The 24402-nt window shown below is 30.3% G+C and overlaps 1 protein-coding gene across 2 annotated transcripts in view; it reads left to right on the top strand.

Annotated features, from left to right (window-relative positions):
• The window catches only part of LOC118186690 (putative phospholipid-transporting ATPase IIB), a 111176-nt gene extending 90930 nt beyond the window's left edge, over positions 1-20246 (top strand). For both annotated transcript variants that reach the window (XM_035356814.2, XM_035356813.2), the window contains exons 23-25: positions 5391-5448; positions 8163-8366; positions 12940-20246. In XM_035356814.2, coding sequence (XP_035212705.1) covers positions 5391-5448; positions 8163-8366; positions 12940-13073 — 396 coding nt within the window. In that variant the 3' untranslated portion in view covers positions 13074-20246. The remainder of the gene's footprint in view (positions 1-5390; positions 5449-8162; positions 8367-12939) is intronic.
• Positions 20247-24402: the final 4156 nt, after the last annotated feature.

The following is a 24402-nucleotide window of genomic DNA, read 5'->3' as shown; positions in this document are numbered from 1 at the left end:
TTCAGGCAATCTTTTAAATGTAACTAAGGTACTATGGTGACCTCTGGCTGTAGGATCAATTCCTGATATGCTTTTTAATAATGGGTTGTTCTTTGGCAAAGTCTCCCTCTGGCTGTAGGATCAGTTCCTGATATGCTTTTTAATAATGGGTTGTTCTTAGACAAACACAGCTGATATTTTGCACAGCTGGTGAAAGCTTTGGAATTTTAAAAAAATTCTTTAACATATGTTTCACTAAATCTTTTTGAAATAAGTGTAATTATAGCTGCTCCTAAATACATATTCTCTGGGGATAAAAGATGAGATTCATCTGCAATATCTAAAGTCAAAATTTCTGCGATAGATTTATTTTGGAGAAATTCTGACTTAATAAACAGTGCTAAAAAATCAATAAATAGCTGCTTCTGCTCATCATGCAATTTATAAATCAAAGGCTCTTTCATTTGAAATAGACAAACATACTTTTTTAATAATGGCAATACAGACACATCAAAATGCATAATTAATTGCAGTTTTTTTCCTGTCATAAAATAATTTTGAAATTATTCTTTCTTTTTGTTTCCTCCCATTACTTGTCTAATGCTTTGCTCTAAATACCTGTGGATATCCTTAATACGTTCTCCACTTTCACTGCTCATATTTCTTTGTTTATAGATACTGCAACATATATTAAAATATAATAATCTGTCATGCTGATTTAAAAATCCATAATAAAAAATGGTTAAACAATCAAACATGAGTATATTACTCAATGTAACATCATATATGGACAGCCAGCAGTGTTTAATAAAATGTTCAATAGCAGTATATTTGACATTTGAAATCACACATATTTCCTCTAATTTTTCTTTTAAATCAGCAGGCCAATTAAATTCATTATGTATATCTCGCAGGTAATCTTCTACCCACCCACCAAATGGTTTAGAAAATACCTTGGATGCATTTTGTATAGGATGGCAAGAATCTCCATCAATACCTAACAAATGAGGAACCTTCTCAATACGAAGTCTCACCACTAATCCAGACTTTGATCCTCTCATTATATTGCAAGAATTCTTCAAAACAGACATGAGATTCTCAAATGGGTTGATTTGTGTCAAAAAGAGACACAATTTTTTGAAATAGTTGTTCAGCAGACACATTAAAAACATTAACAGATATTAAATGCTTGACCACTATTTTATTGTCTTCTGTAGAAAAGTAGCTGGCTAATATGCACAAAACTCTCATTTGATTACTACTTGTAGCTTCATCAATATTTAATGAAAATTTAAACTTTTTTAAATTGTTCACAGTTTCATTGAAAAATGTTTTTAAAATGCCTAATCTCATTTTATATGAAGCAGTAGTGCAAGCCATTGAGAGCTGTGATAGTGCCTTCTTATCAGATGCCATTGCTTTGGCTAAATCAATTATCACAGGTGCTACAGTATAAGGCAAATTATTTTCAGCCATAACTCCAAGCAGTTGACCCTCTAAGCTGGAAACTCGATCACATATTGGAATACTTGGAGCTGCTAATTTTTCTTCTGTTTTTCTCTCTTGCATGCTTATGTTTGTGTCTGTCAAAGATGAATATGATGATGGCATCCTGTAATTATCTCTTTTCACTACTTCTCTCCCACAATGTTTTTTGCTTTTGATATGGTTGGTAATAGCAACATATCCCTTTTTTCCATAATATATTAGATCAGAACACAATGCACACTTCACTTTTCCACTGATATCCACTTTCTGAATGCAACGACCACTTCCATTTCTTGTCCATTCATATGAATTTTTACAATGTTTTTTAGCCACGCAAATTTGAACTTATTTTTTTCTTCACTATGTATATGCCGAGCTTTGTGCTCATGATTCGGATTTAAAATATTCACACCAAAAAACTTACAGCAACAAACAAAAAAGAAATAACATAACGATCTACTCTCCGAATTACAGTATGCCACTTTACACACGCTAAAACTCGCACGTGCTCTGGATAACATCAGTAGGGTATATGTGTGTCCAACAGATGGTGCCAGCACCGATCGCTGAAATTATTGAAGTCAGCTCTCGTTTGATGGTTGCTTGCTCTTCTTTGATTCGATATTCGTAACGCATCTAGTTCCGCCTTTCCACATAAGCCCCACCTATATCGCCTTGATGTGAAACGACACATTTCGCGATCTCTGGCATGATGTAAAGTTTTTTTTTTACGAAGAAAAGAGGAAGAGAGAGAGCATGTCCTCTGTTTACCCCCTACCCCACACACACACATACACGCACATTTGCCGGTCGCGATTTCTCAGCGGTTCTGCATTGATCTCAGAAACAGCCCAAGTGATGTTCAAAAAAGCAGAATTCCGTGAAAATGCAGAAAACTTTCATGCCTGATAGAAATACAAAACAAAAATTAAGAATTGAATGATTGTGATAGTTTATATGATTAATGTAAAAATAAAAATTAATTTGAAATTATGGTAAATGAATGTGAATTGACAGTTTTATAACATAAAATTGATCACTAATTGTATATAAAGATAGAGTATATTAAGAATGCTGGTTCAAAACAAGGATCTGTTTTTACTCTGAATGTTACCCTGAATGGGCTATTAGTCTCAGAATGGGATTTTCCATCATACACGCTATGCTATATCACTTTTCAAATTGTTGCCACAAATATTATTGCCCTGTATTATTTTTAAAGAAATTAAATAATAAAGAATCTGCACATATGTATGTTTCTTGCATTATGAAAAAACGATGGTAGAGCCATCAAATTTTGAATAACATAGTCCTTCACCCACATATGTGCACGGGGAAGCTTGATTTTTGAATTTTTTATTTCATATTTTATAAAACTTTAATGCATTTTTGATTGGCAAACTCAACACTTTGAAAGCAAGCAGTAGCAGCATTCTATGGAACAAAACATTTTTATCTCCAGCGTGCTAGCCTGTATATCGGAAATTCTAAAGCTGTGCTGCTTTTAAATATTCTGTGATTTTGCTGTTTTGATGTTGCATAAGTGCAAAGAACATGATATTAAATAAGTCAACATACAAAACATTAGAAGTAAAAAGAAAAAAAAAAAAGAAGTTTTGGTAAGTGAACATTGATATGATGAACTGAGAAAAAGAAAGAAAAGTGTATGCCAACAATAAACACTTCATCAGGAATTCTAAACTCATGCTGCATTTAAAGATTTAAAATTTTCATACCTTTGCTATTGAATTGTGTGGTGTAAGTGAGAAGAAAATGTTGCTTAACAATTAGCTAAAAAGATGAAAAGAAATGGATTAGCAGAAGTGAGTGCAACAGCAGACTGGTAGAGTGTGTGCTCAGCGAAAATATAAAAAACTGTAACAAATCTTTTGGGGTTGTCATTAAAATATGAACCCTTTCAGATCCCCCCCCCCAATATATATTGGGATGTTTTAATGCAGTTTACAAAAAAGAAAATTAGAGGGGAGGAAAAAAGCAAAAGTTTGAAGGGCAATTCTTGTTTTAGAAAGTTGGGTGTTCAAAGAGAAAACACTGGGACGTGTACACCAGCAATTGAGCTTATGCTAACGGAAAAGACAAGAACGTTATCAATGCAGATTAAAGTTCAGCAACTTCACTGTTCGGCCATTTGTGGGCCCTTATGAAATGGAAGGCGATAACTTTATTTAAAATGAATGTCAGAAATACCAAGGTGTTTTAAAAAGTTGGTTGCTTTTTAATATACTTGCAGAATACCTGAAGAAAAAGAGCAAGCCATTAAAAAGAAAAAATAAATTTTTGCATAATATTTAGTATTTTTTTTTAATTTAAAACTTTTTTAATCATATGATATTTGATTCTTGCAATTTCAAAATTAAAATATTTGACTAAAATATGAATAACATTTTAAGAAACTAAATGTAGGATGATAAAATTGTGTAAAGCAATGTATGCAAGTCATCCTAAGTTAAAATGTCAGTTATACATCTCTTTTATTTATATATCTTTCCCAAATGGCCCATTAAAAGGCGTGTTAACTGTACTGTATTTTCTCTTTTAATATATGTAGTTTTCAAATGCATTGTACTCTGGGTCATCTCTGGGTCATAAAGAATTCTTTCAAAAGAAATGCAATTCAAATAAATAAAATCAAATTCTGGAAAATTTATATTAATAAATATATTTTGAATGTGCAGTATGATTGAATAAATAGAAAATTTTAAAACAATTATCTGAAGAGACAGTGCAGCACAAATAATTTAAAATAAAATTCTAAAAATTTAAATATTACCTAAAATAATAAGTATGACTAAAAAATATAGTATAAAGATAACTATTTGAAAAAATAAATGATGCACCTTTTATTTAAACTATGTAGTTCAAATGAGTAAATAGAAATTTTTAAAACAGTTATTTAAAAGAAACCATGCAACTTAAACAATTAAAATGAAATTGAAAAAGAAAACAATTATTTAATATAACAACAATTATAATAGAAAATATATAAAGAAAATTATTTGAAAGTAGGAACAATGTAATTTTTTTTCCACTCATACACAGTGTAAAAAGGGAAAGGGAAATAGGTTGTTGTATATTAAGAAGTTCGCCAAGTGAACTATTCTTGGTGCAAACTGAAAAAATTCGCCAAAATAATATTTTGAATTTCTTTGTAAATTTCACACCAAATTTTACAAAATTTAATATTTAGGCATAATTTGAGTCATAGAATTGAAATATGTAAAAAAAATTAGTATGTTATTTCAGAAAAAGTCCAATTTTGTGTCAAAATACCTATGTTAGAACAGTGCTATATATAAATTTAATATATATCCTACATCGTGCTTTCGAGACATGAAAAATGCAATTTGAATTTTGTCAACTGGCTCAGTAGAACTGGAGATATAGAATTATTCCCCCCCCCCTTTTTGTTGCACAGTTTACATGCATGCATTTATATTAGACTGGAGGGAGAAAAATAAAAGTTTTATAATTGAAAAGCTATACTTTTCAAAAGTTGTGTATTTATGTAGTAAAAAAAAAAGTTAGATTTATTAGAAATTCTCAATTGTAGCATACCATTACAAAATTTCAGTAAAATGAAAATGAAACAGATAAGGCAGTAAGGATAAAGAAGAAAATTTGAAAAAATTTGCGTGTTGTACTTTAATCCATACAAAAAGTTTGAGAGGCAATTTGTATTTATTCACTGGTTTTAAAAAAATTTGGTGGGTTTATTGTGCCATTAGAAAATATCAGGTTTTTTGCAGGAAATGATGACGATGATGTAAGTTTTTTAAGGGGTTAATGCATTTCATTCATATAACTTATTTCCCCTCCCCACCCCACCCTATTGCATGTATGTGTTCCTGTATGTTTTCAAGTAAATTATTATCTCTCAAAGTATTTTGTCTCATTGTTTTCAGGGCCGTTCTCTTTCATTCAAGACTTTTTTCATCTGGGTTATTATCAGTATCTATCAAGGTATTGTATTTAATTTTTTTAATCTTCTGAATTTGCAATTTTTAATAATCATATTGTAGTAGATATTCTAAATATTATGATTTGAGAAAAATATATATTCAGGTTATTTTGACACATTTAACTTTTAATTCAAATGTTTTTTATGATGTGAAAAAGCAAGATAAAATTTCACACTGAAGATAAGGGAAGATGTTTTAGAAAGGTATAAAAATTGTGCACATATACTGTCTGTACAAAATATTGAATGCTATATAGGAAAACCATAACTGGTCTGCATGAAGATGTATGTTCATAGTTTTCCAATTAATTGTATAATAATTGTAAGGAAAAATATTTATGAACAACGATTTTAAATAAGCGTAAGATATTTTAAATTAAATCATTTCAAATTGTGTGTTTTCTTTTTTTGTAATATACTTATTTTTAAATAGTTTGAAGTCTAATGTAATGCTTTTATCATTTCAAACTTCTTTTAATACTTTTAACAATTTTTGAAACTCCATTAAAATGTTTCAACAGTTTATTATTATTTTTTTGATACACAAAGGTATTTTGAAGACAGACAAGTTTTGCTCAGTTAGTGGAAGTTTAAATGGGATTAATAAACAGAGAAGTATTAGCTAAAATTTTAGTATCTGGAAAACAAAGAGTAAATGTTCATTTGATATTTATTCCTGTTATATGAAATAATGAGTCTAAAAAATGGTTAGGCATTTTCAGTGCAGAATAACTTTTAATATGTTCCTTCCCCTTGCATAATTAATTTCTAGGAGTGAAAAAGTTGATTTCCTTGCTACAAACACAATCTTGGTATTGCAGAAATTTAATTCAGTCATTGGCTTCTCCTCTTAAATGTTCTTGACAAATTTTACTTACAGATAGACTTTTCATTCAGAGGCAGTAGAAAGATTTAGAATGTTCATTGTACAAATCTGGCTCCACGAGCATTTGAGTGGTAAAAATCAAGGAATTTGGGTAGTTTCAACCTGGGTTCGATTCCAGGTGAACAGGCTGACTGCATGGGCATTTTTGGGGTTTTCCTTATGTGTGATATATATATTAGCTAGTTCCCTTAGACAGTCCTCCACGAAGGCATCCCTTCTCTAAGACAGATAGCCCTAGTGTACTTTGCCATAATCAACTAAGCCTTGTACAGATCTATCTCTTATTACAGATTTTCCTAAGACATGCTGCTTTAGCAAAATTCAGACTTATGGGCCGTGATTGCTTCATCAATTTGTATTTCGTGTTTCCCTGCTTGTGTTTTATATTCCTCTACACAACCAATAACAGATAATCATTTGCAAAAGTGTTCTACACAAATTCATTTCAGTTACAACTTCCAAAAATATTGGATAGCTAGAAATTTAATCACCAAGTAGTCAGTTGACTGTCATTTGTGAAATACAAATTATTCCTATTTGTAAGGTTGAGTATTATAAAGTTCTTTTTAAGCAACAAATTATTCTTATTTGTAAGGTTGAGAATTATAAAGTATTTTTAAGCAAAAATTGTTTAAGTCATATAATTCTGATAATTATTTTCAGCATCAGTTATGACATATTATGGATTCCCTCCTCCCCAATAGTCTTTGATGAAGAACTATGCATTAATTGGAACTTTCTTAAACTTGAACCATGGAACATAAGAGGAACTTTGCATTTACTTGTTTTTAGTCATTTTCTTTGTAGAATCAAATCATAGCACCCAGAACTATAGTAAAAAACTCTGAGAATTTTCACATTAAAATTGTTTCTAGTCATCTTTATTTGAAGAATCAGAATATATCAATAAGAATTGGAGAATTCTCTCTCTTTCTTTTTTTAATTTTGCCCTTGCTTTCTTGCAAAGTGGTCTCCTTTTTGAACAGTAATCAGAATATTTTCAGAGTTACAGTATTGGTTATATTAGTTTACATACTCAAAATAATGTTTGATTCTGGAGTTTGGCAAAATGGTGCAGCAAAAAACACTGTACAAATGCATGACACAATTTAGATTCATATTTAAGGGAATTCATTTTGCCTAATTCACTAAGAGGAGACTGCTTTGACTTGTGCTCTGTTGATTATTTATTTAAATAAAGAGTGATCTGTGATTATCTAACTAAATAAAGAACAATCTGTTCATATAAATGTCTGCTAGAATTGGCATAAGTTTGAACCCTCCCACTTTCACGGCAGATAGGAAAATAACTAAGTGCCATTCAGTAATTTAAATGCTTAACATATATTTATTTTGCTATCATTTGTTATGCTTTTAAAATGACTTTTTTTGTGTGTGTCTTATATGGGATTTTTTAGAAGTTCGTTTTAAATACATACACTACTACCCTGAAACTCATAAGCAGCAAAAGTTGCATGAAAATTAAGAAAATTATTAATTATCATTTTTACTAATGATGTGAATTGAGATGTCACTTTATTATTGATATCTTGATTTACACAAAAAGTAAAAATACTAATCAATATCTTATTTTATCCTTGTAAACATGACTGAGGTTTTAGTAAAGAACTTAAACGATTTATCATTTTTTTGTCAAACCTCATATGAGAAAATGGAATTTTGGGAGCTTGCCATTTTTATCAAAAGCAGTTCTATATATTTGATGCATATTTAATAACTGTTACATATTGCTATTTCAGGGGGGAAATTGCTATATTAGAATTTCATCTGAAAAATATTATATATCTTGTCTAATTTCCTCTTTTATAGGTGGAATTATAATGTATGGAGCCTTGCTATTGTATAAAGCAGAATTCATCCATATAGTGAGCATAAGTTTCACAGCACTGATATTTACTGAACTTCTTATGGTGGCTTTGACTGTGAGAATGTGGCATTGGCTAATGATATTAGCTGAATTATTTAGTTTAGTCATCTATTTGTTATCCTTAGTGTTTATGAAGCACTTTTTTGGTAAGACATTTTTTAGCTTTTCATATATAATAATCATAATAAATATAATAATAATAAATTTATAATTTTCACATATTTTGTGAATTTTGTTTGCTTTGTGAATTTTGTGTCAGAAACACTAGAATTGCAATTTTATAGCTCAATCAATGAAAAATATGAAAGCTCTTAATAGTTTCGTATATCTGTAACTAAAATGTGGTTTTAATTTTTGTCTTTTACTGAATCCAGGTTTCATTTCCATCTACTTTTCATTATGAAGGTTTCAAAGTTATTTGTTCTGAAAATTGAGTCACAATATGTATACATTTTGAGTGTGTGTCTGCGTTTGTAAAAGAAATAAAGTAATGTCTCACATAATGAACAAATGCAGAAGCTAAAATGTTTATCTTGCATAACAAATTCAGTCTTACATTATGAATCACGCGTGAATAGTGTTATACATACATTCTGGTGCAATAAAATGTATGCACCCAACAAAAATTAAACTACAGTTATAAAACTCAGTATAGTGCTTGAGTAGATAAACAAATGATTAAAAAATGGGATGAAAGAAGCATTTTATTAATGAATAGCAAATCAAAAAATGTGAAAGCCAGTTGTGGACATTTAACACATATAAGACATTGTTTGGAAAGTCATTCTGTTCTCTAGCATTCACCTACTGGAAAACAGAACCCAGAAGAGCTACTAGCATAGGCAGCATGATTGGCTGGAAAATGTCATCAACATACCTGTAAGCAGTCTGAGTACCTCGTGGCTAAAGGGTGAACAGCTGCCCAGCTTATCATTCCCCAGACTGTGACCTTCTATATTCTGGTTATATGCGGCTCGGTAACAAAAGACACGTTGGACCGCTCACATCTCATCTCCAGACAAATATGCAGTGGTCAACAGCATCGAGAAAAAAGTGGGATTCATTGCTGAAGATTACATTTCTACAATCTGCATTGTCCAACATGAACGAGAGTGGTACCACGCAAAATGACACTGCTTATGCTGGAGTCTCAATGCCAAGCATCTTAATGGATGTCAAAATCTGAACACAGTATCACATAGTCTTTTGAGAATTATGTCCTTGGATATCCCAATATACCTGCGGGTTGGTAAATGGCGTTGAAGCGATGATAGCATAACTGTTGATGTGAATCTGCCAACTCTTCTAATTGCACGATCATCTCATGCATTGGTGGCCCAGGAATGTCTCAAACCACTGAGGCAGCTGAGTATGGCTTTGAGCCACTTTTTCCAACAATGGTCTACGAATATATCACGGCCAATATGTTGGCTTGATCTGCCTGTTTAACCAGCCGGCCTCTTTTAGCCCTATGATGTGACCCATCTCAAAGTCAGATAACTGTTCATAATGCCACTGAGAATATCTTAAAGGCATCTTTCATTACAGTATCATGTATCCAAGACATCAGCGTAGTTGTAAGTGCTCGTCACTTGCCATACTTGGACCCTTTTATATTCTACCAGCTGCACACTTCAGATGCACATTTTATCGCTTCACAGTGCTGATTGGTTGTTGCAAGTTTTATCATTTGCATAACTTGCCAAAGCACATTTACATGCCATGTTTCATAACTGTGGGTCAATTTTTACAAGTGCATATATTTTTTTTGCAAGTGTTTGCAAGAGCTAAATTAGGTTTACTTTGTGTTCAAGTGGCTTATAAATAGGTAAATGTCTTATGTTATTATACTGAAGAATAAACTGCTCATGCCTACTATAATCAGCGACATTTTGAAGAAATGGGAAGAACTCCAGGTCGTAGCCAAGGAATGGCAGATCTGTTTATGACACTGTCATACATTGTATCGGAATCATCTTGAAGGAAAGGGAGAAGCTAACCGTTTTAAACGAGATCTGCGATTTTTATAACCTTTGTAACCTTTCAGAAAAACCTAAAAGATGTGCAACAAAGACAAAAACAGCTGAGTTTGCTCACCTCCAATGAAAAACTAAAGGAGACTTATTCTAAATAGAAAGGAAAACTAGAAAAAAGATTCAATACTTACATAGTAAGAAGGTTATTGCAATAATTATCTTTTAAAATTAATCCATTGGTAAATTTCTAGCACTTCCAACCTTGGTAGTATTTTAAGTATTCCCTGCATTGTGTGTAATATTTTGCAGTTTTGAACCAAGTATAAGAATGGATTAAACTTTTTTCCTGTAAACTTTGATTATCAGCACCCATGCTGAAAAGTTGTGAAAAAGTATTTATGAAGTAAGTGTATCACCAAAGTAATTACATAGCAATCCCGGATTAACATAATGACTTTCTGGCTGTAAACAAGACAAAGTGATGTATGCCTGTCTGACCAATAACTAATGATAATGCATTGTTTGTTCTCGCCTTGCTGCTGCTCAAGAAACCGTGTCTCTCACTTCGCCTTCTTTCTTCTTTATCTAAAATGTAACTATATACAGTCAAAAGTCATTAATTCGGGCACCCATAATCCGGAATGATCTATAATCCGTACCTCAAAGCTACAAACTTTCTGCGCATGCGTCGTGTTGACGCATGCGCGTAAGACCTTTACGGCTACGCATATGTGTGGAACGCCGCGGCGCACAATGAATTGGAAGTGGATCTGTCAGCACTATCCTTATCTTCAGGGCAGATGTTTTTATTTTATTTGGCTTATAATTCCTTACTAAATGTAGTATTTTATCTCGATGTACTCCGTCATCGAGACGAAATACTACATTTAGTAAGTACATTTGATCGAGATGAAATACTACATTTAGTAAGTACATTTGATGGAGTACTATTTACGATTGCGAATATGCGCGTGCGCAAAATACGTTTATGAATGCACATTTAATGTATAACGGACGATATAAGTTAAGCTAAAATTATCTAATTCAGTTAATGTTGCAGATTGTGTTGTTCCTTAATCTTCTAATTGGATTTGGCTTATTATTTTTTGCAGACTGTTAGAGCGATTTTATGAAAGTAAGCTTGAACTTTCGATTATGTCAAATAGAATTTCTGATATATATTTACTAATATGTAAAGGATCTACAAAGCGAAAGTATGTTTCGAAGTCCATTAAACGAAAAGTGGAATTGCTGCAAAAAATGGATAAAGGCATATCCTTTGTTTATCTTTAATGCTGCAGCGCGCAATGAATTGGAAGTTGATCTGTCAGCACTATCCTTATCTTCAGGGCAGATGTTTTTATTTTATTTGGCTTATAATTCCTTACTAAATGTAGTATTTCATCTCGATGTACTCCACCTTTGATATGATTTAAATCAAATTCCTCGTCATTATAATTCGCTTCTGATAGCAAAGAAAGTGACACTGAGGTTATTGAAAATGAAAAAATTTCGATTGACAAATTAGTCGGTTATCTCGACACAGCAATTATAGGACTTGAACAGTGGAACTTTGTAACTAAACAAGAAATTATGTCTGTTTATAGAATTAAAGAGAAAGTGTAACTTAAACAACTTATGTCTGTTTATAGAATTAAAGAGAAAGGGCAACTTAAACAACCGAAGTCCCGACAAGTCCGGATTAACGACTTTTGACTGTAGATGAAAATTGTAGAGCACATTTAGCAGCCGTAGTGACATACCAATTTTAAGCGAAGATGTACTTCTGAATAATGTTGTGCAAAATAAAAATGATGGTTTAATTATGAAGCCAGTTTAATTTTCATGCCAGTCATCACCTAAGCAACAGTCTCTTGGGCCATGACTGAAGACGAATTGATTTTGTCATGAAAACTACTACTACTACTACACACACACACACACACACATATATATATACGTGTAAGAAAGGAGGAATTATTAAGGGTAGAAGAAATTTGTGAAGAAGTAGAGTTAGTGGAAAGAGAGTAAATGAATTAGATAAGTAAAAGAAGTGTTATGTGATTATTTCAGCTGTTCCATGGCTTTGTAATTGTTTATGATTACCTTAAGAAATAGCTTAATATATTAAGCTGAAATTAAAAAAGTATTTAAAATTTTTTTTAATAAATAATTATGCTTTTAATATTACGTATATCTAAAATTAATCTAAAGAATTTAAGGTGTGCTTAAAATGAATAATAAAAATTTCAGAAACAGTTTAAAATTAGTCACAAAAAAAAAAAAAAAAAAAAAAAAAAAAAAGCCGGATTGGTATACAATTTTGCCAAAAGACAATCTGATATACATCCCTCTTCTAGAAGAGGTAAAACATATAACCTTTTTTCAGTTCCTAAAAATAGTTGAGAATTTATGAATATTTTGTGAGGAATATATGAAACTTTCGTACTATTTTAAAAAATTTCATTAAAACTGATATTTTTCCTCTTAAAAGCTTGTTTTAGCAGCTCCTTTATGGGAGCATTATGTACCATATAAAAATTTGGCCATTTGAATTAATGCAAATATTTTTCCTATAAACTTATGCCTTACAATGGCGTTTTAAGGTTAACAAAAGAGAAAAGACTGTTTTTAATATTCTTCTTTTTCTTAATATCTGAATATTTCCAATTAATTTAATAATTGCATATCTTAAGAATTTCATTGCTTTTATGAAAATTTATTTGTTCATATTTTCTCACAGATTCTGAATTTATATGGTCACTTACATTCCTGTGGAAGGTAGCCTTGCTGACAGTAGTAAGCTGTGTGCCTTTATATATTTTAAAATATTTACATCGAAAAGTGGCTCCACCAAGTTATACGAAACTCACATGATTTCTTATGTCTACCAATTTTTTACATGAAAGGTTCAAATATTATATGAAGATTCAAGTTCTGTGGATGTACATATGTGAATTCAAAATGAGGTTTGAATATGTTGATTTGAGGATGTCTGTGTAATTTTTATTTTTGCTGCAGTGCAGACAAATCTTTTTTTTCCCTCCTTAATTGTATTATTTATCAAAATTTCTATTAAATGTTGTAGTGTCCAAGATATATATAATTTTAAGCAACTGTGATTTTTCTGATTTAATAGTGCTGTAATTTGAAGCATTTTCTTTTAATTTTTTTCTTTTAGTGTAAGCATTCAAAGTGATCATTGTAAAAGTTTTGTTTTGTTAGTTACATAACTACTAAACTTACTGTCTTTCTTCTCCCTACTTCACTGGGATGTGAATTTTGAGTACTGTGATATTACTGTAGACTGTTTTGTAAATAAAAACTTTTTAAATAGTTGAGAGAAAAAAATTAAAGCTTAAGTTTTTCATGATGTATCTTTGTAAAATGTTACAAGTTATCTTTACAGTACTTCTTTTATTAACATATTTTCTCTGTAAATATATATCAGATCTAAAAAAAAAAAAAATTAAAAGAATGGAACACTAATCTATAAGGACTTCATTGAAACCAATTTTGCGTACATAAGAAAGCGATGAATGTTGGCAGAAAAAAAGCATTTTGTAATTTTTTTATTAGAAAATAATATGAACTAAATTGATGTATTTTATTGAAAATATATAACTTTTTAAATTAAATTCTGGAAATAAATATTTCAAGTTGAACTTTTTCTCCAATATAATATTTTTCCATTATAATGGAAGCAATAAAGTTCTACCTTAAAAATAAAGTCACTTGTGGACATCTTTGACAGTCAGTGGTATAACAAAGTAAATAAGCTGTGATCAAATTAAAATACAACCAGTTAGAGAAGAAAATTTTATGAAATAGATCTACTGAAGTCTTTATTAATTATACCCCCTCCCCAAATCTGGTAAACATTAATTGCTCAGTCCTGTATACAAAAATAAGAATATTCACAAAAATAATTTTTTTTTTTCTTAATTGAAAAGAGATAGATATTGTGTCTTATCAATTGATGAATAAATTTAGTATGATGCAGTATCCTTTCGCTTGCTACTTAAGAGATGTTATGATGAAAATGTAGTATGAAATACAAATTGAAGTTATATGCATCTTTTTACAAGTATAGTCACATGAAATGTGAACACAGTTTTGAACAAATTTTAAGTAACTGAAGTGGAAAAAAAAAAAAAAGTGTGAACCTTACAAAGTGCTTTTTACTTCCTAGAATATATAACCACTATCATTCATTGCTGTCTTCATGATTTGTCTCTCTTCAAAACATATTTCCATTTGATTCCTTTTTTATATGTATAAAATTATATATAAAAAATCATGATTTTAAAGTCTAATAAATCTTTAATTAGTATCCTTTTCTTATATATTGATTTTATTCTCTCTTTTTATGGAATGGGGCTAGTACTCATTTAGCTCCGAGAGCTTTTTGTAAGCTGAACTTAATGTTTTATTGACAAATTTATTACAGAATATATTTAACTTAATGTCTGAAAAATTATTTGCAAAAGATTAATTGATATTAACATTAATTTCGAAAAGTTAATATAATGTAAATGAGGAATATGGGATTGAGATGATATGCATTATGATTAGATCATCAGACTTAAAAACAGAAATCATTTAACTATGCCTGAAACTTAATGAAAAATTCATGACTTTGTGCCATACAATTATAATGAAAAATTGCTCAAGTTCTTTTATGATACATCAGTTTTATTGTATAGCTAATTAATTTTTCTTTTGCTTGTAAAGATATTATACATTAGAAAATTCATCTTTTTTCATACCCATAAAACATTTATAATATTCACTATTTATCTAGCTTTGAATATAACTATTACATGTTTCTTCCTTATGCTCAGTTTTATTGAAAAATATGACTTCTGTTGAATTGCTTTATAATATAGATAAGATTGAAATTACTTATTGTTAGTTAAACTTGTCTGTAATTCATATTTTTTTGAAGCCAAACTAATCCCTTGATGTACAACATGGTTTGGTGTGTAGACATCAACTGAGATCAACTTAGTTTTAAAATAAAGTTGCAGATAGTAACAGTTAATAAAATTAATTAGGTATTTAGTTGCCGATTTTTTAAAAAATGTGTAATATGAAATCGTATTTATCATTCATTCAGCTGTACTTCGATACACTTAATCTTTTCACTTAGTTAGCCATTATGCAAAGAAAAGAAAAACAAATTGACATCACTGATGTGAAGTTGATAAAAAATTCATATCACTTTGATGAGCTTATGTAAAATAATTTAAAATTAAGGTATATTTAGTTTTGATATTATTACTGTTAAGGCATATGTAGGTTTGTCATTATTACAAAATGGCAATATTAATTAGCAGCTATTGCTCCCCTTTTATATTTATAGGTCTTTTTATGTAATATTTTGTATTAATAATGATGAAATAATGCAACAAAATAAATTATTCAAAATATAATAATAAATGCAAGATGGAAGCATAGTTTTATTAACAGATCTCACTTCATTTACATATTTTGAATTTTTCTAACAATCACAAGTCATCTCTATGTTATATTTAAAGGGATAAAATAATTGTGACATGAAATAAATTATTCAATTTGTAGTATGTAACTGAAATATATAAGACGTGTACATTTTTAGTTTTGACTTAATTAACAAATATTAAGTTTATTTATGTTTAATGGGTTTCACTTTAAGGCATTCAACATTTAAAAAGCATTCTTTTTTTTAATTCAACATGAAGATTTTTTATAAATTTAGTCTGACAAAGTAATAGTATTTTCAAGGTATTTGGAATGCCAAAGCGTAACTAAAATTAATTATCAGGATTATTGAAATTAATACATGCCAAAAATATATTTCTGTAATGCTGTAAATCAACAGATTGATTTAGTTTTTCGAATAGCTTTATACAAAAAAATCCAGAGAAGAAAAATACTCTCTTTATATTACTTATTTTTTGGGGAGGGGGGAATTGGTTATTTATATTTAACTTACATGTAGTTATAATTGTTGTTATTAAAATAACAAGTGGATGTATCAGATAAATTTTTGAATGATGTGTAAATATGAATTTTCATGAAAGTCATTTGAAAACATGGATCAAATAAATTAATGAACAAAATATAATTGGCCTAATTGTCATAGTAGTAACAAAATTATTTTTTAGTTTTTTTCTATCAATGAGCTAGATGTGCATCAATGTAGTATAAAAAGATTTGCAGAGGACATCAATGCAGTATAAAAGACTAAAAGGAAAAAGTCATAAATTTTATTTTTTAAACTTTTTTTTCATTAATTATAGAGTAAAAAAAGTATTTTTTCCCTATATTTCTGCTATGAGTTTGAAAACTGACTATAGAAAAGTTTAAAAGCTAAGAAGGGAAAAGTTATTTGTTGAAATTTGTCCTCTTTTAAGAATGATGTAGTTTATTGCATTTAATTCAGCATTAGCAGATGAGTTACATGTTTTTTCTCAAACATTTACTAACTGATCTTTTTTTTTTCATTGCTAATTCAGTTAATGAAAAATATATATTTATATAAAAATTAGTTTTTTTAGTTTCAGAAAATAAAGGCTTATACATTCCTTTATTGTTTGTATGCCATTAAATAATATTGTATCTGTAAAGGAATAATTAATACACTTAAAATAATAAAGGAAGAAAGTTAAGTACAAAAAATGAAAAAAACTATTTCATTACAAGAGCTGTTCTGAAAGTTCATGGGTGCAGATCACTATTTGGAGTTTATTAAAAGATTAGATGTGGTTTCTGTGTGTGAAATATCAGACTTTTCATTGTATGCACTATTTCCAGAGGTGTCTGAGTTTCTCAAACATAAGTTAGAGCCCATTTTCTGAGAGTTTTTGCATTATAGAGATTGTGGCAGCTGTCTCATCCTACACTGTATTAAATGTTCATCTTTTTTTAACTCTCTCATATTCTCAAGTCTATGGAGTCTGGTTTTATAGACTATCCAATAATTTCCTGATTTCCCCTAAACGTTTTAATTAAGCTTCCACAATCTTCTTGCCATTGTAGTCTAGAATTATCTTGAAGGAAGAATTTCATCATTATAAAGTGCTGTGCAGTTTGACTTTTATAGCAAGCAGAAAAATATCTATGTATTAGCTGCCCTTACATTAAGAGACCATAATATAGGGTGTCTTCGTGAGTGATCCATAACATAACTGGGCATTATTGTCTTCCATAAATTGTTGGGACAGTCCTTGCACATTTTCTAATTTCTTCTTTCTTTCAGTCAGCATTTATTGTGTATTTTTTTAAATACATAAACACTTACTTTCAACAATTTTTATGGCATTTTTCTTCCATTTTTAATTTTTTATCTCAATTTCTAAACATTTCAAATATTGAAATATCTTTTAAAAGTATTGAAAAATAATATGATTTGTCTGAGCAAAAACATGAAATTCGTCATAAATATGGATTGGTGTACAGTATATAAATATCTGTTAGTACATGTAATGGGGTATGTTTTAACAAATGCAAGAAATATTAGGGCTTTTAATGATAAACCAGGATATTGATATTGTTGTAAAACATTTTGACTATGTGTATGTAGTGGATCATACATATTATTTAAAATATCACATATCTCATATATACTGCTTTTATCGAAAACTGGCCTAAATGTTCTACACGCTATAATGGTTCTTTATTTTAACATCAATTCTTGAGGATATGTGCACGCTTAATGTAGATCATGTTATACTCATAATCAGTTATTATTATGTACTTATTCGTATTTTTAGCTCATATGCATCAAATTGGCTTTGACAACACTTTTTTATTTATTCTCATAGTAGGTTTTTATTTACTCATCAGGTATCTTTTATTAGAGTTGTATTCATAACAGTTTTATTTTGTGGAATGCAGGAGGAAGAAAATGTGTTTAATTGTTTGTGACATTTTTTGGTTAGAAATCAAAATTAAGAAAGTTATGTGTATTTTGATTAGTTTCTTTCCTTTTGTTTATTTGATGTTTGGATTTTTAAGTTCTCTCAGAGACACAAGACCTCTCTTAGAAAGGAGAACCATTGTAAAACATGTTTTACTTTTTGCTATGGAGCTTTTATAGCTATATCTATTGTTTTAAATTTTAAGTCTTAAGTTTTTTCATGAATATAAAATTAGAATCTTTTATTTGTAATTTCTTCAAATTTTATTTACTGATTTCTTTATATTACTTAACGTGTGTAACTTCTAAGTATAAGTCTTTTCATTAAATTTAACCTTTTTTAGGTTTTATTGTATTTAATTATTAAAATTGTATTAATTATCTGCATAATTTAAAGCACTTTTGTAAAAGTTGTAATCATTAAAAATTGGGGAAAATATTTTCTTACAATTTATAGATTGAAGACTTGATAAGTATTTTCAAAAGTATATAGCTTAATCTTCTCGTATTTTCTAATGCAAAAGTTAAATATCATATCAGTTGTATAATATATCAAAATCAAGTTTAAAACAGAGGGCATTATTAGTTTTAGTTTGTTCATGAGATTCTGTGAAATTAACTTCTCTTTCAAATCTGTTTTTTCTATATTGTGTGTACTTTTCATTGATTATTCTTACATGTCTGAGGAATTAAAATATTTGAAACTCAAATATTTTAGTAGACATTCTTCTCTAGTCTTGTTTGTAACAACAGCGATGATGTATGTCAGTGTCAGAAGTATATTCATTAAGTATATTAATTTTTTATATTTTATGTTACTTTTGTTTCATTATGGAGTTGCTTTTTTCAGGGGAAAAATTACATGCGTTTTAAGTCTCCCACATATGTTATTGGGATACAACTAAATATGATTAACATTTTTGAATATGCCAATAAACTAATTGCTTCAAAAATAAACTTATCATTTTATCATTTAAAGGTAAGAATTGTTTAGTTGTACAGTGCCTTTAAGTACTGCAGAATCCTTTGGTGTTTGGCTGTGTGTTTTATTTTGTGAAATGTATCTTAAATTATATGCATTTATTATTCAAAGGTTTTTATTCATTATTTGGATATATTGCTCTCAGGAATCAGTGTTGGCATTTTGATACTTCTGCATATTTTCTTATTGCTGTATTATTTAATATGTCAGTTTGTTTTAATTATGTGCAAAAGAACCTGCTAGTCCTTTAATACATTTTTCACTTAGTGGTAAGATAGCTTTATCATTTGATTCAAACCATGAGTGTCTTTTTCTTTGTATTAACTATGCAGTGGTAAGATAGCTTTATCTTTTGATTCAAACTTTGAGTGTCTTTTCCTTTGTATTAACTATGCACTACCAGTTCTTTAGTCATTATATCAATTATTAAATTTTATTTGAATCAGTAATCACACTTATTGAATGGATGTTCATTAAATATACATGCTTTTTAGCTGAAATCTGGTTTTGGTATTTTCCCTCTAATGCATACAAAAATCTGAACTTTTGGATTATAATAAAATGTAAACAATTAAACCGTGTGCCTTTTCATGCTACCTTAGATTTAGAAAGTTAAATTTACTCTGAGTGTATAATTTTTTGTTCTATTTGTTTTTTACCAAAAAAAGTGTTGTGCTTTTAAGACATTGGTTTCTAAAATGTTCATTATTTAGAGATTCTGTTCATGGAAATAAGGTGCTCTTAGTATAGCAAGGGAGCTTTCAGATGTTGGTTTTGCTGTCACAGTTAACTTAGTCATGAAAGTCATTAGATTCATTCATGCCTATGGAATATGGTTGAATCTGTAGCCAATGAGGGAACGTAAATTTGTACATGGTGAATATGCAGCTGATGGAGCAAAATTGTTGACCAGAGATCAATTTGTGATTATTTTTAATGTGATTAGTCGATTTTTGTACCCGCTTGGAGTAAAATAAAAAAGTTAAAACATTTAAATGAAATTTTTGTACCAGTTCCCATGATGTAGTAAGGTCTGCCTAGCAACAGAAGTTCAGTTATACCATTTATGACTGTAAATCCCTCATCTGAATGCTCCTTAATGCTCCATGATGTTTTGGTGTAAATATGACTTATTGTGAATAAAGAAAATTTTTACATGCTTTAAGTGGATTTGAAGTTTCAAGTTAATGGAAGCTTAAGAGACAGAATCAGTTTAAATTTAAATGATGATAAATTTGTTTTGAATGTGTTATATTCTCATAATTTACAAATTTGAAACAAACACATACCAAATTTTCAGTAATTATTATTTGTTAATTGCATAAACATTTTAATATAGATTTATTTAAAATAAATATATATTCATAAAATTTGTGTTTATTTAATGTGCAAGAAGATCAGTCTTCAGAAATACAGAGAGGGCCAAAATTTGTATTAAAACTGAAAAAGTCAGTGTTAAAAACCTTCCTTCTTTATATGGCATATAGTTTTAACTGCTGCCTATTCTGTTGTGTGTTAATGTTTCAAATTTGTAATTAAGACTACTTGCATAGAAAAATAGATTTCCCAAAACTAAAGAATAAAATTTGAATAATATATTTGAGGTACAAGGAGTGCACATAAAGTAACCAGACAAATTAAAAGACCAAACTTAAAAAAGTGAAAGAATAAATGTGTGTTTCAAAAGAGTTACATCTCCACTATTGTTAAGGGCAGTTTAAACTGGTTATTTTGTCATATCCACATTTCTCCAGGGGTTAACTCAGACGAATGCCTGGGAAGTACTGCTTAGGATCTGTACCTAGGCAGTCTCAACCACGGAGTATATATAACCACTCTTCGCAGCAAGCCTGAGGGCTCTCGGGACAGAGTAAGGCTCGGCAGGGACCATACTGGTACTGCCTTGTCAGCCCTTGTGCTGTGGGGTCGTTACATGAGATTGATCCAAGGATGGGGCGGTATTAATCCTGTTTGGCACCCTCAAGGTTGCATTAGGTCAGGAGCCGTCTCGCTCCAACAGCGTTGTCATATCCACATTAAAACGTCAGAGTCATTTTATTTACTGACAAGACGTTGTACAAAAAAAATCTGCTTCAAGATAAAGCAATGTTCTAATATTCAATTTTGTTACAAATTAGGTGAATCTGCTGCCGAAATGTCAAGAGATGATTCGAGCAACATACTTTAATAATTAAAAATAAAAATATGAATACTTGCATTTTTTTTAGAGTAGAATGAGAATCTTTTCTACTATATAAATGGCACCGATGACGCGCTTATGCACAGTATTTTTTGCGGTGATCTTGATGACTTCTTATATCCTCCAGTCCTTCGAAACTGGTCTTATTCAAGACTGATTGGGGTCAGGAACAGCTGTAAATGACAGTTATCTTCGCAACAATCCTCAGCCTTTGATTGGTGGCTACTTCAGGGTATTTTAGCCCAAAGGGGCATTAGCCTAGAAGAGCTATTAGTCTGGAAGCAGCATTTTTTACGGTTCACTATAAATGTCCATTTCACTTTTCAAATTGTTGTCATTAAATATTATCACCCTGTATTATATTTAAAGGAATTAAATAATGAAGAATCTGTATGAATGTATGTATGTTTCTCGTATTGTGAAAAAACAAGGGTACCAAGAGCCATCAAATTCTGAATAACCTAGTCTTGCACCCAAATATGGGCACCTGGAAAACCGAATTTTGAAGTTTGAATTTGTTTATTGTCTATTTCATATTTTGTGAAACTTTAACGAATTTTTTATTAACAGCAAACTCGATGATTTAAAACAAGGATGTCAAACTCGCGGCCCACAACAAATATTTTTGCGGCCCGGCCAATATATCGGCAAATAATAATAATATAATAATAAAATAACATATCAACGAAGAAAAAAGTGAAATGTTTACTGCTAAGTAACTAACGATAATTTATTCAGTGTTGTTAAATTACTCACAGCGAGCTGACACACACACTACTTAAATTACAAATTCGTGTGAGTAGCTTGCGTTCAGCTACCTTCGGCTTTTGGGGGACACGTGCACTCAGAACTTGTACGCATCCCCCGATAGCCGAATGTGGCCGAACTCATGGTCTCAGTTTTCCAATCATAGTTTTGTACAATATATTGGTGCATGCATGTGCATGCACTTTGCTTTATTATTAATTATTACATAATTCATATTGTTACGGATTTCATAGTTATTTATTTAGTTAGGTTTTTTATTTAGAATTGTAATTAGATTTGCTTCATGTTGCCTTAGCAACGCAGACGATTTTTGAAAAGACAGCTGCTTTGGAAGGTTAAAAATAGAACAGTGCGTGCATTTAATACCTAATAAATAAATATCTCGTAATTGCTGTTGCCATCCACAAAAATCCAGATATTTATAGACGTTTCCTGTATATTCGAGAAATTAATTATAAAGCTTATAAAAGCCGAGAACAAACAACTCATCTCAGTAGTAGCTGTAGTTCTATCGAACTGTTCGTTTACTTAACGCTGTGATTGAGTTGTAGCGATTATTTACTTGTGTTTTTGGACTTCTGCAGAAATACAATCTACCTTTAGCAAAATTAAATTCTGTAGCTACAGATGGCGCTCCATCAATGACCGCGAAAAACAAGGGCTTCGTAGCATTACTAAGAAAAAAACTTAGTGAAATTCACGGTTCAAACATTCATCATATGCATTGTATTATGCATCAAGAAGTTCTATGCATGAAAGTAATAAATATGGAGAATGTTTTGTTATATATAAAAAAGTTATAAATTTTATAAGATCTGAAGGTTTAAATCAGCGTCAATTCACTGCTTTCTTAAGTGAATTAGATAGTGAATATTCGGGTTTGTCCTACTATACTGAGGTACGTTGGTTATCTTGCTCCAAGATTCTCAAACAATTCTGGGATTTGAAAGAAGAAATATGTCAGTTTTTAAAAACGAAAAATCAAGATGTAAGTTCGTTTTACAATCCAATATGGATACAAGATTTATCTTTCTTGGTTGATATAACCAAACACTTAACCGATTTAAATTTATCGTTACAAGGAAAAGATCATATCATCACGAAGGTATCCAGACATAATCCCGACAGCCGAAATCCCGATAAGCCAGAATCCCGACAGGGTCGAAATCCCGACAAACCCAAATCCTGACAAGCCAAAATCCCGATTGTATAATATCCTGACAGAGTCAAAATACCGACACGGGCGAAATCCCAATAAGGCCTAATGACCCCTTAACATACTTCAACAGCTGCGACTAGTATATGCTTTGATGACTAGCAAATCTGAAGAAAATTACAAAAGATTATTCCAAGATTTAATTGATTTCTCTGAAGAAAATAATATTGAACTGAGGCCATCTAGAATCATTAGTGATCTAGAAAAGGCAGCTATAAATGCTCCGCGTGCTCAAAATGCTGTCGAGGATTGACACAGAAGATGGGAGACCTTAATTGGACGGGCATGTTGGCGTTTATAACATCATAGAAGGATTTAAAAAAGAACAGGAGCATGTGGAATACCAAGTTGAATGCATTCTTCGCAGAGAACAACAACGAAAACATAGAAAGGTATATGATGACAGAGAAAGGAGAATTATGACTGTTGTGGACGATCGTGATAATCGACCTGTGATGGAATATCTTCGTGCTATCGCTCACAATGTGTCACTGTAAATATGTCGTTTGCATGTGTAAGTGATGTTTTCTTTTTCTTAATAAAAAGAATTTTATAAATCTTCATTTCAAATTTTAACGGTCATTTCAATTTGTTAAAAATTATTTTAAGTAATGACATAATTTTTATGATTTTTTGATTTAAACTTTTAATTAGTAATATGTAATAGTTAGTTAAAAATTGTATTTTATTAAGCTAAATTGAGTGTTTGTATTTAGATATTAACTTGTCGGGATTTCGACCCTGTCGGAATTCTGGCTTGTCGGGATTTCGACCGTGTCGGGACTTTAGGTTGTCGGGATTTCGGCCCTGTCGGGGTTTTGGACAGTCAGGATTCTGGCTTGTCGGGATTATGACCCAGACCCCATTACGAACATGTTTGACATAATTAAAGCATTCAAATGTCAACTAGTTCTTTGGGAAAAACAACTTGAAAATGAAGATTTGACGCACTTCCCGACCTGCAGCATGAACAAATCAAGTTTAGATGATACTTGTTCGTATCAAAAATACGCAGAAAAAATTGCAAATTTAACAACTGAATTTGAAACGAGGTTTAATGATTTTAGTTCCCTCGAAGACAAATTTTTTTTTGTTTTCTTCGATTTTCTCAATAAGTATTGACTCAGTACCCAGCCA

The sequence above is a fragment of the Stegodyphus dumicola genome, chromosome 7 (genome assembly GCF_044657685.1).
Source record: "Stegodyphus dumicola isolate Sdum_Otavi_A_Nest chromosome 7, ASM4465768v1".
NCBI lineage: Eukaryota > Metazoa > Arthropoda > Arachnida > Araneae > Eresidae > Stegodyphus > Stegodyphus dumicola.
Note: the sequence above shows the minus strand (reverse complement) of the source record. Positions and strands in the feature narration are given on the sequence as shown.